The sequence below is a fragment of the Hydra vulgaris genome, chromosome 09, assembly GCF_038396675.1.
Source record: "Hydra vulgaris chromosome 09, alternate assembly HydraT2T_AEP".
NCBI classification, from domain to species: domain Eukaryota; kingdom Metazoa; phylum Cnidaria; class Hydrozoa; order Anthoathecata; family Hydridae; genus Hydra; species Hydra vulgaris.
Window position 1 is genome coordinate 27,714,990 of NC_088928.1, and position 19,745 is coordinate 27,734,734.

At 29.6% G+C, this 19,745-nt stretch overlaps 3 protein-coding genes across 3 annotated transcripts; all 3 read right to left on the reverse strand.

Moving 5' to 3' along the window:
• Nucleotides 1-1,694: 1,694 nt before the first annotated feature.
• Nucleotides 1,695-2,396, reverse strand: LOC136085379 (piggyBac transposable element-derived protein 3-like). Its single transcript, XM_065806680.1, has one exon. The coding sequence runs from the start codon at nucleotides 2,394-2,396 to the stop codon at nucleotides 1,695-1,697; it is 702 nt and encodes a 233-aa protein (XP_065662752.1).
• A 2,289-nt stretch (nucleotides 2,397-4,685) lies between these two features.
• LOC136085380 (uncharacterized) lies at nucleotides 4,686-5,558 on the reverse strand. Its single transcript, XM_065806681.1, has one exon. The coding sequence runs from the start codon at nucleotides 5,556-5,558 to the stop codon at nucleotides 4,686-4,688; it is 873 nt and encodes a 290-aa protein (XP_065662753.1).
• Nucleotides 5,559-12,653: 7,095 nt separating this feature from the next.
• LOC100199609 (ER membrane protein complex subunit 10) lies at nucleotides 12,654-18,971 on the reverse strand. The gene is made up of 3 exons (XM_065805228.1): nucleotides 18,863-18,971; nucleotides 18,117-18,639; nucleotides 12,654-12,889 (listed from the first exon to the last, which is right to left on the reverse strand). The coding sequence occupies exons 2-3, from the start codon at nucleotides 18,636-18,638 to the stop codon at nucleotides 12,707-12,709; spliced, it is 705 nt and encodes a 234-aa protein (XP_065661300.1). The 5' UTR covers nucleotide 18,639; nucleotides 18,863-18,971; the 3' UTR covers nucleotides 12,654-12,706.
• Nucleotides 18,972-19,745: the final 774 nt, after the last annotated feature.

The window sequence follows — 19,745 nt, forward strand, 5'->3', positions numbered from 1 at the left end:
TTCGAATTAATAAATAAATTTTATTTAATATACCTTCCGTATTTGATAACTTTTAATGTTAAAGAACTTGTGACAATCACACCAACGTTAAGAATTTAAAAAATAAAAGGAAAACATTGCATGGAGAATAAGCAGCTCAACAAATTTTATAGCGAAAATTTAGACATTTTAAATAAATAAATTAAGTTTAATCAATTTTTGTTTTTACTTATTGTTTATTACAATCCCGAAATCCCGGGAAATTTTAGAGACTAATCCCGGGATTTCGGGATCATGAATTTGTCTGTAATCCCGGTATTTCGGGATCCCGGGATCCCGGGATTGCCATCCCTAATCGTATTTCTCTAAACTGATTGACCAGAAAGATGCGACAATATATGGTTAAATACTTCAAATCCGAATAATGTGGAAACCCCTCAAACATTTTTTGTTACAAAATATACAGAAAAGTGTTATTTGTGGTATATCTGAAGCATGTTAGTTTTCAACATTTAACAAACCCTAATCAATAACTGTAAAAATAGAATCAAGCTCGTCTTGATGTTACTCAAAAATGGGCTCAAAATAATTCAAATCTTCTGAAATTTCAGCCATCATTAAAGTTTGTTTTGCACCTTATTTACACGGACCACCCTTTTTTTAACTTAACCCTATATTGCATGATTTATCGGAGATATGATTTAAAAAATTAAAAAGCCAATAAAAACGTTCATTTAGGTCCAAGAAAACAAAGAGTTATCAAAAAAAAGTTTGTACCTCATAAATTAGGTTTTTTTGGGCTTTGTTTCTTTAAGGCAACAATATGCAGTGATGATAATAATTTAAAACAATTACACTGTCAAAGAATAATGTATCAAAAGAAGTTATTATCATAAACTAGCCACAAACTTATTCAAGAATTCAAAAATACAATAAATTACATAATAATTGTGTTCAAAAATTAAATTTGCTCAACCTGAATCAAATCTGGTATAACTCTAGGATAGCAAATAAAAGTCAAAATAATAAAAACTTTTTTTTTTGCTTCTTTATTATATTCAACAATCAAGTAAAATCAAAATATATTCAAAAACAATTCATATAGAATTTAGCTTTCACAGATTACTCATGAAACTTTTGAAAACAATTGGAATTAGATGTAAAGTATAAATGAACTTTACACTTCTCACAAAAAACTTTTGTTATTCCAGTACAGTCTGAGTATTTAAAACAACCCTTTTTATCTACGAAAGTAGGAAAATGACCAATATTACCTTTTGTAATGGATGGCTCAGGTATATTTGCAGCAGAACCCCTTCTCTTTTTTGGTCTATGAAGATGGTCAACAAATGGATGGTCGTCCTCGCCTATTTGAAACCTTATTAAACTGGACAAAGCAATTTGCAATTTTTAGTTTAAATATGCGTGGTTGAAGAATATCTTTCTTTAAAGCTTGTGCCTTTTTTTGTCTTTACAATAGAGTATCCATGCTTGCACTACAATCAAGTCAAGAAAATGCAAAATGAGTCTGTGATACCACTTTTTGGATCGAATATGGATTTTGTACAGACTCCTCATGCCATCAAGGAGATCTACTCCACCCATATATTTGTTGTACGTAGTAACAATAGATGATCGTTTGACTTGAACAAATCTCTTCGATTTTCTATCCCAGCGATTAACAATGGTTATTGGATTTACGCTCTCATAACTTGTTAGCAATGCAACACCCTGTTATCGAACCATTTGACAACACAAAGTTCAACATTATCAACTGTAGTAACCCTGATGACAGTTGAACATCTGCCTTCTTTTTTTAATTCACCATCAGTGGGCATGTTGACATTTGGGAGTCTGTTTGTACGCACTGTTCCTGTGCATGCTATACCCTGATCGTAAAGTGTTTTCACCAGTTCCAATCTAGTGTACCAATTGTCAAAGAATAGCTTGTGCCATTTATGCCTTGGTACATTTACTAACAAATGCATCACAATATTTCCAGATACTTTCAATTCAAGCTGTCCTTTACAAACATCAATTGAACCTGAATGTATCTCAAAATTATGAACAAGTCCATCAACACTAGCCAAGATATAAAACTTATAACCCCACTTTTTAGGTTTTTGAGGATTGTATTGTTTCATAGAGGATCTTCCTATGAAAGGAACAACTTTTTCATTAATACACATAATTTCTTCATGTTTCAGGCTAATAAAAGATTCTTTCAACATGTTGATGATCAGACGTACCTTGTAAAGCTTGTCAGTACAGTTTTCTGGACGCTGAATGTCGTCATTGCAATGAAGAAACGGCTTTATTTTTTCAAATCGGTTTAATGTCATCACTGAGGCAACATTTTCAAAATACAACTCTTTGCTCCAGTACATACGTGTTGATAGGAGCTTTGCAATACTCATTAAATACAAAATGCCAATAAATTGCTCTAGTTTATTTTTGTCCAAATGTAAATTCTTCTCTACATTTTTTGTAGGGCATATTTATTAGACTCATCAACAATATTTTGAAGAAGTTCATCTGTTAGAAATCTTCTTACATATGACATCGGCTCATCTGAGATTATATTACCATCATCTTCTTCATTGTTACTATTTTGAAATGGAAGATTTATTTGCTCAACATCATCAGCTTTTTTTATCTTCCAAATAAGATTTCGTTCTAATGGTAACTGTGGTGCTTGTTGTTGTTCATTACAATTAGTAACATCACTATCCGATTCTGAATTAGCATATTCTGATTCTGACTCTGATATAATAAAGTCTTCATCAGATTCACACAATAGATCACTGACATCAGACAACTGAGGTTAGTCAACAGGAAAAACAGTTTCTCTAAATGGAATTTTTAACTTCTTTGAAGATCCATAGAATTTTTTTGGATTCATATATATATATATATATATATATATATATATATATATATATATATATATATATATATATATATATATATATATATATATATATATATACTACTGTGATCAAAAAGTAAGGTGAATTTTTTATAAAATGAAAAATCTTTATTTATTCTTCCAAATCTGTATCGTCCCTTTCAAAATAATCCCCCCCCGGCCCCAATGCACTTTTGCCAACGTTTTTTCCAGACTTCGAAGCATGCCGAAAAGTCCTCGGTAGGGATAGCCTTCAATGTGCGTGCCGATTCACGTTGGATCTCTTCAATGGACTCAAAACGATTTCTCCGGAGTGGTCTCTTGAGCTTTGGGAACAGCCAGAAATCACACGGTGCTAATACGGTGGTTGTGGAGCAATATGGGTAGAGTTTTTGGCAAAAAACTCACGAAGAACCAGTACTGTGTGCGAAGGCGCATTATCGTGGGGCAAAATCCAAGAGTTATTGGCCCATAATTCCGGTCTCTTTTCGCGAATAGCTTCACGCAAACGTCGCATAACGCTTAAATAATATTCCTTGCTGACAGTTTGGCCAGTTGGAAGGAATTCGTAGTGCACGACACCACAATAATCAAAGAAAACAGTCAACATGACCTTGATTTTTGAGCGACTTTGACGTGGTTGCTTCGGTCTCGGCTCGCCTTTTTCACGGTATTCACTCAATTGGTCGGTTGTTTCAGGGTCGTATGCGTAGACCCAAGTCTCATCGCCAGTAATAATTTGTTTGTAGACGTCTTGATAGTCAGAAAGAATTGCTTCACACGTTTTAACGCGACGCTCTTTTTCAAAGAAATTGAGAAATTTCGGCACCAAACTTGATTTGAGTCTTCTGAGGCCCAAATGATCCTTCAAAAACGCTTGCACCGACCCAAATGATATTCCAACCATGTCAACAAGGTCTCGAATGGTTAACCGACAGTTTGCATGCACCAATTCTTTGATTTTGTTGATGTGGCGATCATCAATCGAAGTCGATGGTCGTCCGGAGCGTTCCAAGTCATCAACACGTTCTCGGCCTTCTTTGAAGTCTTTGTACCACTTGTAAACATTTTTTTGAGACATAGTCTCTTCACCGAAGGCCTTTTGCAACATTCGATACGTTTCAGCAGCAGAAATATCATTCCGCAAACAAAATTTAATAGCACTTCTTTGCTCAACAAAATTAGACATTGTGAAAATCGCCGAATGCACTTTTGGTTCTTCAGAAACAAGCGTAAACAAAAAAAAATAATTATGAGTTTGACATGTAATTTGGCGCAAATGTTAATGACATTCGTACCAACTTAAAAATAAAAAAGATTGGACGATTCGAATAAGGCGGGAAGTTTAAATTAAAAATTCACCTTACTTTTGATCACAGTAGTATATATATATATATATATATATATATATATATATATATATATATATATATATATATATATATATATATATATATATATATATATATATATATATATATAATCTTAAAAAGTATATAAGTATAAAAGTATAAGCCGGATTAAACAATTGTGTGGCCCTGGGGCACTGAAATTTGTGGGGGCCCTCGAGAAAGATTTTTAAGCAAGCATAGCTAACGTTTAGTACTGTTTACCGGTACTAAAATTGTATTGTAATGTAATGTGTTAAAATCTAAAGTAACTCCGCATAAGGTTTGACCATCATATAAATTGGGGGTAATGCTAAAGCAATGTATGGACAAATAAAAACAATCAATAGACATGAAACATATAATGATATAAACATGTATTTTGTTCAACTTTGTAAAAATTTGTAAGATTATAAAGAAATGTAAGTCTTTCTAGCTTTTTGCAAAACAAATGTTTTCACAATATCTAAGAAATTAATCTCCCGTAGTAAATTGGATTCTATGCTCATTAGTGTAAAATAAGAAAGTCGATTTTGGCTCATGTTGGTCCTTAGTCTGTTTTTGATAAGTTTCAATTTGGAAAACGATCGTTCTCCCGAATAATTAGAGACCATTAGGACCAAGTACATCCTTAATAGGATTTCTACATTTCGAAAACTTGAGATGAAGTTATTCGCATTTAAAATTTTGTAAAAGAAAAGTTCTTTGGGCACATTTGCATTAGCATCATAGTCATCCATATAAAGCTTTAGAAGGGCTGAAAATTGAACAAGCTCGTTTCCGAGACTTTCTTCAAGGTCAGGCTTGTATTTGTTAACCAAATTGTTCGCAGACATAATTATTTTGTATGGTTTCATTTTATCAAGGCGATTCAGAATACCAAAATACTCACATACATTCTTGTAAGCATTTATTCTGTCTTTAAGTGAGACATTAAATTGGTCAATCACTGGGATAAAACTTGTTATGCGAAACTGATCACTTGGGGATTGCTGAACTTCATCTCCAGTTTCATAACACAATGGATTGAGGCAAACATTTCTATTCCGCTGACGACGTTGAGCTTGGGAATATTCAGTTGAACCAGATAATTTCTTTGCGCGTTCTTCATATTGAGCAAAACATTCTCGTCTTGATTCCACGAATGCTTTCAGTGAAGTATGGGCATCTACTGCAGAAGGCAATACCATTTCAGGACTCTGGAGTATCTTGTTTGTGGCATTGAATCGCTCCAATATCTCATTCCAAAACAATGAATATAGCGCAATTTCGATCTTGCACATTTGCTTGTGAAGACCAGCAGCAGCATTGCGAACAATATCCTTTTCCTCCTTGCTAATTGAAATTTTTTCCAAAACCACCTTAAACTTGTCATATCCAACAACAAGTGCCTAAACTGCATCCTGTCTGCATGACCAACGAGTATCACTCAGTCCTTTAGGTGTCAGCAGTTTTTTCTTGTTTGTCTTTTCTTGAAAGCTAGATATAAATGACTACGTCATTTTGTTCCTTTATCAAAACTTGCATTCCGCAATATTTACCGCTCATATTGGCAGCATTGTCATATGATTAACCTCGACAGTCATGTAAACTGATTCCATTGGATTCCAGATATTTCAATAATGCCTCTGTCATTTCACGACCAGTATGACCTGTATTAGGGATAAAAGTTAGGAATCTCTCATTCGATATTAACTTTTCCATATCCATGTAACGAATTATAATAGTTAACTGATAAATATGAGCTTCATCTGGTGTAGAATCGACAGATACCGAGAAATACTTTGATTTTTTGATAGAACAGAAAATGTACTTTAAAACTTGTGAGCCCATCAAATTTATAATTTCTTCACAAATAGTGGAAGACAGATAACTGGTATGGCCTCTTCCTTTATTCGCATGCATCTTAATGTGAGCAGAAATAAAAGTGTCATATTCACTCAGCAGTTCTAAAATTCCTAGTTAATTCCCATTGTGTGGTGATCCAATAATTTCATTATCACCTCGAAAAGCTAACCCTCGTTCTGCAATGAACTTTATAGTACTTATTACACGTTGCAGTATTTGATACCATCACACACATATTTCAGATTCCTGCTTTGCTAGCTCATGGTAAATTCTTCCAGACTTTTTGCCACGCTGTGTCAAAGTTATAATTGCTTCTAGATGGCCTTTAGATGATTCATGTTCACTGACACGCACTGAGGCATGTTTCCAATAGCAAAAACCAGAACTTGAAAAATAAGTAGTGATACTTTTGGACCCAGTCAATTTGCAAATAAAGCAGTATACTTTTCCTGTGTGTGAGGAAAAGCACAACCAATTACGTTGACATGTTTCACTATTTGTTGTTTTTCGTAGGAACAAATTTGGGATACATTTCCGAACAAAGGCTGAGCCATCAGGTTTTTCCTGTTTCTGTGATATTGAATATTTCCTTAGAGTATCTTGATCACAATTTTGCAACAATGAGGTAGGTCCCTTCTCTGCCCAAAATGTTATCATATCCAGTGAAGCTAATTCTGGCCGCAAACCAATATCATTCCCAAATCCAAGCATAGAGTCATGTTCATGTTCAATTGTTACAGCTTTTGCCATCATAGCTACTGTTGCTTCCTGTTATTCATCTGCTTCTGCTATAGTTTGATTGTCGCCAATGTCTTGCGATAGAAACTCCTCAACTGGTAGTAGTATAGCTGAAGTTCCATGTAGTGACTTTGAAGAATCTAAATCTCCATCTCATTTACTAAAAAAGGCACTAATTTTTCTTGATTTTGCAAAAACTTCCTGTGCTTTTTTATCTTTTTCTTGAGCTGACTTAGGCTTTGAAGATCCACTTTCATAATTGCGAAAAGATTTATGTCTGTCAGACATTTAAAAAAAAATTAAATTTTAGTGTTAAATGTTACTGCTATAACTTAATATGTAAATTATAAATATATATATATATATATATATATATATATATATATATATATATATATATATATATATATATATATATATATATATATTGGATAGCATTGGATATATATATATATATATATATATTGGATAGCATTCTCTCTCAAAAAAAGACTTCGGCTTTTTTTGAGAGAGAATGCTATCCAATAAAAGTTTGACCCAAATGTTGAACTTTTTATATGGATAATAACTTATAAAAGCTATTAAATGCGTACTAATTTACTAGTTTCTTTGAGCCATAGTACACATTTCACTTTATTTAAAGATTAGATATTTTTTGACCTTATATAACTTAATAAGTAAACAAAAATTTCTGATAAAATAAGTTTAACATTTAATATAAACAAAACCATTTACATTTAAAAAAAGATTTTTCAAAAATTTAAACCAATTTTTTCTAAAATGACACAAGTTTCAACTTAAACCACTATTTTTAATAAAATAGATTAACATTTGATACAAACAAAACCATTTACATTGAAGCAATTAGACCATGCGAAAGTTTGTTGTTATTTATTTGCTGCCATTTTAATTTTTTTCCCTACAAACCGCGCGATATGAATTTGGCTAATATACCTAATATATACAAAGTTTACATATACTTTATATTAAATATAATAACTTATACCTCTATTTTTATCGTTACCCTTATTTAAGGCGTGTCATTGAATTTTTTTTCCTTCATAATTTGTGGGGGCCCCGGGCTAGAGCCCGGTTGCCCCCCCCCCCTTTAATCCAGCCCTATATAAATATATATATATATATATATATATATATATATATATATATATATATATATATATATGTATATATATATATATATATATATATATATATATATATACAACTCAAATTGTTGCTTTAAAAACAAAAACACAAAAGTATCTATTTCTGACTTATAAGTCAACCAATTATTTTAAAACAACTTAATGTAATTATATAGATTCAGTGGCGGATCTACAGTAAGGCGGATTAGGCGGCCGCCTAAGGAGAAGTATTGTATTATAATTAAAGTGTATCTTACTTTACATTTTTGAAACTTCAGAATTTTTTATTCTTTACGGTTGCACAAAGTTGGCAAACAACAAGGTTGCAAACGGCGGAAATGAGCGATTGTGTTAAAAACTATGATAAGGCGAATGGCTTTTTTATGCATAAGGCGAAACAAATTTCGCTTAATCTGAGGCTGAAAAAGTCTGGAAATTATAAAAATTAGCCTGATTGGGTTTTAGTTTAGGCCTGAAAAGTTTGGAAATAAAGAAAATATGCTTACTTAAATTAAAATTTGGTCGATTGGGTTATAATTTAGGCATAAATAGTCTGGAAACTAAATAAATTGTGAGATTAGGTTAGGGTTGTTACTGTTTTTGAATTTCTAAATTAAGATGTCTAATATTTTTTATAATGTACGAATTGCTTTAGAGAGAAGCGATATAGTTACTCTTGAGGAGATTAACAAGAAATTGTCCCTTGAAGTTGATTCTCTGTGTTTTTTAACTGAAGAAAACTTTATTAATTAATCAAGTTCATCTAAAGCGAAATATCTGCGCAGAAGCATACTTAAGCAAAAATGCAAAATCAAATAAACTTGTACCTATTCTGTAAGTTATTATTTGTTATACTACAGATTAAATAACTTAATGTAAATAAAGCAGTACTGCTTTATTTACATTAAGTTATTTAATCAGAGGTTTTAATATGCATAGCAAGTTGTTTATATTTTGCTAGCAAAGCATAAGTTAATTTTACAGATTATAAAATAATGTTTCAATGTGAACTATATATATATATATATATATATATATATATATATATATATATATATATATATATATATATATATATATATATATATATATATATATATATATATATATATATAAATTATATCTATGTGTATTCTACAAATAGAATGCTCAATGATCTTAAAGAACAGCGCAATACTAAATTAAATTTTATATATATATATATATATATATATATATATATATATATATATATATCAAGAAATATGTAATAATAAAGCCACATATATATATATATGTAAGTATTGTAATTTTTAATTGTAAAAATTTTTAAATTCATTTTAGATCAACTTCATCTGGTAACTGTCTCTACAGCTCAGTATCATTAGTTATTGTAGGAAATAAACCATTAGTTGATATTTTAAGGGTTCTCGCCTCAATGGAATTGTTTGTTAACGCTGATTTTTATTCGAAACATCCAATATTTAATGATATAATTAACAGTGGTAAATATATTTTTTTTCTTATGATAACATTTTATGACGTTATCTAAAACTGTTGTTGATCAAGATATCACTAAAAATAAAGAATGTTTTCGGTCCGAAGCAATTAATAATTGCTTTGAAAATCAATGGTCATCTTTTATGTGTATCTTAGGTCTTTCATCTGTTGTCAATTCACAAATTTTTTGTCATTATCCTGAATTTGGACTTGATCGTTTTTTTGTTGCATTTTACAAATTAATAAAACCAAGGTTTAACGAGTTGAAGCCAACAGGAAACAAGGTAATAAATATAATGTTCTGTCGAATAGGTAAGTTACCATCAGGGATTGCTTTTACACCCAATCATTTTGTACCGCTTGTTGTTTATGATTTTAAAGAGTCACATAAAAGAAATTTTTTTTCTGTTATGATGCCAGCCAAATTAATAAAATTCGATGAAACTCCAAGAAAGGAAAAAAAGCAACTGTTTTTGAATTTTTTATCGTCTAAAGGAGCTACAAAAACTTCAACAATCAGAATTAGATTTGTCTGCCAAAGATAATTTCAGTGGTGATACCATTAAAAGTTTGATTGTACCTAATGTTAAAAGCTCAATAATTAAGCTTCAAAAATCTGAATTAGATTTGTCAGCCAAAGATAATTTTAGTGGTGATACTATTAAATGCAGGGCTTGTGATGAAGCGAGCGCGATCGCGCTGCGCTCATAAAACGCGCCCGTAAACGGTATTTTCAAACGTTCTAAGCGCGACAAACAACGCTCATTCAGCTTATAACGAACGTATAAAATAACGCTCGTCCAATAGTTCGGAATATTTTTTTATTTTCATAATTTTTCTTGATTTTGCAAAAACTTCCTGTGCTTTTTTATCTTTTTCTTGAGCTGACTTAGGCTTTGAAGATCCACTTTCATAATTGCGAAAAAATTTATGTCTGTTATAATCTGTAAAATCTTTGTTAATATTTAACAAAGATTTTTTATTAAAGATATTCTATTATCAAAGCACTGATATAAAATATAAAAAGCACTAAGTCGTTCTCTTTTGCACTAACGTAATGAATGAGCATTTTGAAGTCGTTAATAGTCACTAATTTCAATAATGGAATGAGCACGTGGAAACGCAATGTGAATACAAAAAAGCGCAAATAAAATAAGAATAAAAAATTGGAAAACGATTAAGAGAAAATTGAAACTGCATAGTATTTTTCCATGCCTTATATAAGGTTACTTTCTATATATATATATATATATATAACTGAAGCGTATAAACTGATTTGTACACTTTTTTACACTTCAGCGTGGATGCTAGCTACTTTCTTTACATTCCACGCTGAAATATAAAAAAGAACCAAAACCGAACAATATTAAAAAAATATTTCCAAGTTCGGTCAAAAAGGCACCAAACATTTGAAGCTTCTACTTCAACATTTTAATTCATTTTTCCGATGTAAATATTGAAAAACTCAGATTCAATATGCTACAATGCACAAAAATAAAAAAAACAAAAAGGAAGTATAAAACAATAAACACATAAAGAATATTTAATTATTGATTTAAAAGCTTTTTATTTTATTTGAACTTTTTTCCTACTATATATATATATATATATATAGTAATGACTTTTTTTAGAAATTTCAATGACTTCAATGACTTTTTTTTAGAAATTGACGACTGTGCCCCTCCTCGTCCCGTGTCGTCGACCATGTTGATTAAAGTATTATTAAAACCCGTGTCGTCGACCATGTTGATTAAAGTATTATGAGCACCTTAAGCGAAAATTGGATTATTTGGTAATATTTAAAGTGCTCATAATACCACTTGGTAATATGAGCACTTTAAATTAGCTCCAAAAAATTAACCATTAAGTAATAAAATACCAACCTGACAATTAAAACAACGTGGAATACAATGATTCGTTATTAACAAAACTTATCATTAAAAGATCAAGTTTTAAGCCACTTTTTAAACTACTTTGTTTTACGCAAAAAAGAAAAAAAAAGTTTATTTTTAAAATTTTATTAACTCAAAATTCTCAATTCTAAAATGTTCTAACTTAAAAAAAAAAGATAAATTTTATAACAATAAAAAGTACATTAATTTAGAATGCTATTTTATACTTCATTTTACTTCGAACTTATCGAAAAAGATTCAAAACACGATAACTTGAAATACAAGGTAATTTCAATGAAAAACGCTGGGTACTTTGAGCATGCTCATATAACACAAAAATTGTATCTTTAAGTCATAACCAAACAAAAATGGAACGGATTTCTAGCTCACTTATTTTTCTTTATGAAAAATTAAATTCTATTATTTTAGCATCAAAATTTTGCGCCGCAGATTTATTCATGCATGATGATAATATTTTAACAACACAAAAAACTTCTAATTACTGCATATAAATTTACGTTATCTGAAGTGATGTTAACTGTACTGATTTCTGTTATCACCACATAAAGTCGATTCAACAAATACAAAGCAACTTTAACTTCACTGTTTATATCTTAGATATCTTTAAGTATGCTCATATTACAGAGGTGCTCATATTACCTTAATCTACCCTATATACTTAATGATTGTCAAAAGCATTTTTATATACAATACAAATACAAAAAAAAAACACAACATAATAAAATTTCCCGGCATCAAACACATAGCAACAAAACAAACTATATGTTCAAACACATAGCAACAAAGCAAACTATATGTTGGATAAAGTTATTTTCTAGAGACAATTACAATAGAGTAAAAAATTCTAAAGGAACACACTTGAGCAAATTTTTTTTTTTAATTTGAATTCTGTTGAGCAGTAAATAATTATTAACAAGATAATATTTTTTACTGGCCCTTTGTTTGATTAAGAAGTAAACTGGCTCCATAATGAAACATATTGACTTATTACTAATGGATCCAGTATAGTTATGTATACTTATACTATTATATAGTTATATATATATGTACTTTTTTATAGTATTTTTTATATTTTTGACAATATTTGATAATAGACACTTTGATATACCATCAACAAGCTTTATATATGAATGCATAATGTTAGAAATTTGGGTTTTTGCATAATAACTATAAATATTAGTTCTCAGTACCAGCTTATTAAATTTCAAAGAAATTTTTAAAAAGTTTAATGTTTTGGTATCGATATTACCAGACATAACACAATATTATAATCTTTAAAAATTGAGAACATTTACATCTATATTGTTTTCATTCGCTACCTTCAGCAGGGGGTTCTGCTTGAGCACTTAAAAGTAATATAAGAAACACTGGTAGTATATACATCCAATACTTTCCAATAAATGACTGGTTCTCTTCAACTTTTCCTTTATCATTTCTTTGCTCACTCTCCTTTTTAGAAAAGGACTGTGTATCTGGGATGGATCCAGGAATCTATAAATGTATATAAACATTAACATGTATTTTGTATATCCTTTACACTATATATATATATATCATGGCCTACTATAATGACAGATCGAGTAAATATACGGCTTAAAAAAAACAAACTGCAGGCGATTTTTTTTTTTTTTTAAATAAATTTCTAATTAATAATTTGTAATATTCCAGAAAAAGAACGTGGTCTTTTAAGTTAATATGCGATATGTTTTAATTTTATGTATATTAAATTTGCTTTCTTTTTAGAGCTTCATAATTTGACTTGTTGAATATGGTTTTTAAGAGTTGTGTCACTGGATGCAGAGGTAACTACGATGTTACCAAGTCTGAAAATTTTTGCCTTCCAAACAAATAAAAAAAGTGGATGAACGAAAAAAGATGGATAAGTGCTATACCTCAAGATAATATTCCAGATAGCCCAAATACTTTTATTTGTGAAGATCATTAGCCTAAAGACTATGAAAAAGTTTTAGTTTATGGAAAGTTAAGATCAAAACATCCACTATCTGTATTTTCTTGTGTAAATTCAAGTCAAATTCCAATTCCACTGGCACCACCAAGAACAACTACTCAATCATTGCCATCTTTAAGAAGTACTATGCAACCCTCAGAATTAGGGTCGGCATTCGGCAATAACGACCTGAAAGTGTTTCTGTGTTTTATAGTAAAATCTTTGTGTAAATTTTTTTTTTGCCGAGCTAATGCCGACCTCTAACAGTTTGAGATCGGCAATTTTTTATATGCCGACCTCATTTTTTCTAATTCCGAGGGTTGGCTATGCCTAATAAAATGGAGGCTTTTGTGAACGCGGAAATAATACTTCTTCTTTTGAAGATTTGTGTAACAAAATAATGTCTAAAACTATACCTTTTTCCTTCTCAATATAATGGACAACTTGAGTGTTCCAAAGTTTATTTTGAAAAAAAAAAAGATTTATCTTTTGATAGCTATCACTGAGGTGTTAAGTGCACCATAAAACCTTTTTCTTACAATCATATGAATATTATTGACTGAATTAGTTGTCTTCATGCTGCAATGCACTATCTGAATCTTTACCAATTGTAAAAGTATGAACTCCTTAATGCTTATTGGTGAAAAAGTGTATTCTCCTGATATGGTTGCTAGGGCATTAGAGTATTTTTAATTGTCAAGAACTCTTTACTCTTGATTACATGATGACTACAGCCTACCAGGTATATCTTTGATGACAAAGTTGACATCTAAAGTCAGAAATGTCATAGATAATGATTTTTTAAAGTTGTACTTTGACAAATATTTCATTTCTCAGAGACAGGTTATCTATTAACTGATGAAATTTATGTTAAACCACAGTTAACATATCAAAGAGGTAACATTTTTGTTAAATCTGTAAATTACCAGTAACTGTATTAGATGCTGATTTTCAATACGATCCAACTATGCAAACAATTGAAACAATAAAAAATTGTGGTGGTTCTGTTGTTACTATTCTTTGCGACAATAACAAAATGAATAAAAAGTTTTTTGGAATGTTTAATCTCCTTAAATCTTGGTACACTAATGATAACATTTTCCTTCTATATGACTCTGTTTATTTAATAAAACGTATTGCAATAATTGGCCCACAGAAAAATGCCAAGAACTATGTTTCACATACAAAGATATTTCAAGAACTGCAAAATGGTCAGATCTTGAAAAACTTTTTCAATATGGAAAAGATGCTATTGTAAAATTGTTTAAAATTAATGAAACTGCAATTTTTCCTAAACCAATTGAACGTCAAAAAATGTCAACTTGTTTAAGAGTATTTTATGATGAGACTGTAACTGCTTTAAAGCCTCATCCATCCCCAAAAAATGTTAAAGGACTTTATGAAGGTATTTGTACTAGAGATAAATATTGTTCTGTTTTTTCATCAAACAATGATAAATGATTAAACTTTTTTTTTTTTAATTTGACTGATATGGTCAAAAAAAAGCTCCTGAAAAACAAGGTTATAGACTAAAAAATTTAACCAAAGACTTCTTGTGCTTTTTCTCTAATGGTTGAACTAGTAAACGTTTACTAACTACAAGTCATAAATATGTTTGCCTTGGACATTTTATTAGTGACCTTATTGAGAAAGCATTTGAAAAACTTCAGTAAGGATCAGGTGGTACCTATTTTATAAATGTTTAGCAAATATTACAAAAAGTTGATATTAAAAAAAAAAACTTTGTCTGAATATTGGTATCACTGCTAATTATTTAGAAGTATCATCAAGCCATTTGTGTGACAAATGTAATAATGTAATGCAAGATGATATTTTGTTCAATGTGTTTCATCATCTTCCAGTTATTGAAAGAAACTTGTCTGAAGTAAAAATGTATTTGGTTTACATTGCTGGCTAACCAGTTTGGAGATTATGTCAGAAAGATTTATTGTGGTGGTTTAAGTTTGCCTGGAGATAACATTTGTCATTGGATATTTTATTCATACATTTCATTTCATCATCTGTACACATTTGTCTGTCTTTATTTAGATTCTCCCATTTTCTAATGAATACACAGTTAAGGCTATCACATCTTTATTGCATTTTTTCATGTTTTTACCATAAGATTTGAATTTTGATAGTGACTAACATCGACTATGTGTGCCAGATTTTCCAGCAAATATACAATGTTATGGTCTTAAAAGTTAATTAAATTACTAAAAGTTGGTTTCCCCCCCCCCCTTGATTGGTGCCACCTTAAACCCTGACCCCCACCTTAGGTGTTGGTAGAGGGGTGGGGTCCAGACCACATAAAGACCACTGATCACCTAAAATATGCCAAAATAAAACCATAGTTTCATTTTAGCATATTTTAGACCTATGTTTACTCAGCCTGTCACTATAGTAGGCCATGATATGTATATATATATATATATATATATATATATACATATATATATATATATATATATATATATATATATATATATATATATATATATATATATATATATATTATATACACACATATATTATTAATTATACTATAATATATATTTAGCTACATATTCTAGCTTTGTAGCTAGCTACAACATAATGACAATTCTAAAGTTACTATGTGGCTACAGTAAATACCTTGTAATAATAGCTTAGTACATTGTATAAATACATATAGTTAACAAAATAATGTAATGATAATTTTGGCTTGCAAATCACTAGCTTTTATTGCTAGCGATTCTTATGGCTAAATCTGTTTTTTACTATTACAAATATTGCTAGCAGATTTCTCACCAGGTATATAATATTGGTGATTCCACATTGAACCAATAATATTTATGAAGTTTTAAACAATGAGTCCTCTTTTTTTTTTTAAACTTTTAAACTATTGCAAATTACAAAGAAAAGTTTTACAACTAATTTACAAAATAAATAAAGTAGTTTACAAAGGAAACAGTCAAAAATTTATAAAATAAAAAATATCTGTTTGTGACAACAATTTTATATAACTTCATGGTCCAATATATTAAAACACTCCAGAAGTCCTACTTAATCAGGTGTCAATGACAATTAATTATCTTTAGAACAGAAAAATACATCTTGTTATAAACATTTTTTATAAAAAACTGATGTGTGTAACTGCCTTTTAAATTTTGACAATTATATAGTTATAATTATATAATTATAAAGTTCAGTTCAACAGAACAACATGCATTTCAAAATTTTATTTAAATGAAATTAATAGCAATTAACAGTACAAAACAGAAACCAAACTAAAGAAATCTATATAGGTAACAATTATTTTTACTTTGTAAAACTTTTTTTTCGCAGAAAGTAGGAAAGAAGAATTTTAGAAGAAATATTTTCTTCTTACTAGACATAACAAGTCATCTTCTTTGTTATATTTGCCTAATAACATTATATAGAATATAACAAAAAAATTTATGGAAACCTTAAACAAAGTAAAACATTTACACTGCAACATTGAATTATCAAAAGTAATTTGTCCCAGTAAAATGTCCCAGAAGCTTGTTCCAGTAATATGTTCGAAACAAAAACTCAGAAGTTAAATCTTAATAAACAAAAAAAAAAATAATTAAAATGCTTTAGAGCTTTTGCTTAAGTAAAGTCCATAAAAGGTGTCTTTATAAAAATCTGGGCAGATTTTAACTGTATCCGGCTACTGCCTTTTTAGAAAATATCCTAAGCAAAGACTTTAGGGTTATGCAAAAAATATATATTTACCAGTTTGCACCCCTTCTTCGTCTAATAGGCTGGTGTAGATGTAAACCTTTGTCGCATTACCTTTTCGAAACTATTAACTCTTCTTTACTCTTGTGCCTATTTGTTAATAGCTATGTAACTTTGTTGTGTGTTATCTCAAATAAAGGAACAAGTCTAAAATGCAGTTTAGTTATTAAGTGGCTGACTGTTACTAAAGTATGGTAGCTCTTAAAGACTGATTCCATCAACAACCAGAGTATTAATAGTGATAGGATGCACATAATGAGAGCACCTTGCTCTCATTTACCTCTTTGCTCAATTACTTTAGTTTTTGTTTTTTATCCTTCTATTTTTTTTAAAAACTGCACTCATTTTGATGTTGCTTCTGATCAAATTGACTAAACGCTTTCTCATTATCCCTCGGACAACATTGTTATTATTGGTGACTTTATTGCTAATCACAATAAATTGTATGGCTATAATACTACTGATCCTGCTGACACAAAACTTGAAAAAAACTTTTTTTATTAATTATACACCTAGATTTTTGCAGACAACTATTACTACTTACCTTCACTCCTTGATTTCTGTCTAGTCTCTAACTCAAGCTTGTTTGAAATATTTTTATGCTTTCTGAAAATACTTTAACAACCAATTTCTTGTTCTTCAACTCTATTTTTTGCTTTCTGTTAACTTAAATAGTAGTTTTAAATAGCCTTGATAAAAATGAATTTGCATAAAATAAAACAAAAAAGTGAAACATATATGAATTTATTTTAAAATCTCTTCAGTTGGATGCATTCTTTGTTTTCCAAACAACACATCATTACATAAAGTGATGGTTGTCTTAGTAAAGAGCTGTATACAACTTATTTGTATGAGAATTTTAGAGAATATGAAGATATACTAAAACATATAACTCGGCTTTAGAGTTCAATATCACAAGACACCCCTTTATTACTTGTCACAAAAAATCTAACTGGAAAAATTATAGTAACATATAGAGCTTTTAAACCGCTTTAAAGTAATTATTAAAATATATTTAGCTACCTGTTGTATTATATGTACAGTAGAGTTAAACATTCTCAATTTCTTGTGGTTATTATTACAGTCACTTGATGGAGAAATCAAACTCAAACCCAATATATTATTTTCATTATCTATGGAAATACTGATTTTTTCGTTCATTCCAGAGCCAACTAAATAACACGCTTTTACAAATGTGGATACATACAGCTGAGATTTGCTAACATCATCTTGATTATGAGATAATGTTCTAATGAAATATAAGCCATTTTCTTTCACCAAAGCAGATAACTTACTAAAATCATTTTCATTTAATGTAAATTCTTCAATTAATGTAGCTGAAGCACCTCCACCTGCACGATTGGCTTTCACAAGTACTTTACCTTTTGGAGTAAATGTGTCTTGAACACCAAATGCATGTTCGATTAAAATTTTAAAATTTGTGTTTGAAGCAGAAAAAGAAGACTCGTCATCATGGATTCTCTTGCAAAAAATTAAAGCCAAACATACACCAATAAATGACACTAACCTGTGTACTTTAAACATTCTAAACAACAAAATATAAAATTATGCCAAAATTTGCATAGCATAATTTTTATTACAAATGCATAGATTACATATATAGTTAAATAAATACCAGAGGCTTAGAAACTGGGAGAATGTAGGTACGTGTGTAAAAATGTTAAACTATCTATATATTTGATTACTATATACCATTGGAAAGAGGCGAAAATTAGTATTAAAATAGCAAAAAAAATTTATAAACTAACTGTTCTGCAAAAAGTTAAGCACATTTAAGTAACAAAATTTGATTATAAGGATCGCTTAAATAAAACTGCGACTAATTTTAGAATGGTAAGCAGAAAATGGTTAGCAAACGTTAACGTCCCTCAAAAGTTGGTCGATAAAATCGTTTACCGTATTTTGTTTATTTACCGTTCTTGATTTTAAATTTTGCGCCTCCCCCACCTTTTTTTTTTTTTAATAAAAAAGTTTTATTATATCATTTATATTCTAAATTTATATGAGATTTATATATTTAAGTTTATAATTAAAATCGCATGTTTCTGACAGCGATAAAAGCTTTTTACTTACTTTTTTCGGTGCTTCCTATGCAGCATTAGCATAATTTAAATAACTATGAATTAATGACTAATAAAGTTGAGTTAGACTTTTTTTTACATAAGTATGAGCTGGTTTTATATAAAATTCAATATTTTTAGAAGTTTTTGCACCAATATAATCGATATGCGTTTTGATTGTGATGTTTTTATCAAGAAAACATCCTAAGAACTTTGTTACATTTTGTCTTTTTATTTCAACATCATCAATAAAAATTTTAGTCAAACTTCGGGGTAAATAAACTATAATATTAAAAATATTTTTTTTAATGTTAAGAGTTAGTTTGTTGCATTTAAACCATTTAGATATACTTTTGAGTTCATCACTCATAGTATAGAAGAGTTTTTAAATGTCATTATTGGAAAAAAATAAGCAAGTATCATCAGCAAACATGATACTCATTAAATTCGAAGCTTTATTTAGGTCGTTTATATAAATCAAAAACAATAGTAGTCCCATAATGGAACCTTGTGAAACACCACATGAAGTATTTAGAAACTTATTTGGATGATCATCATTGCTGAAAACAAA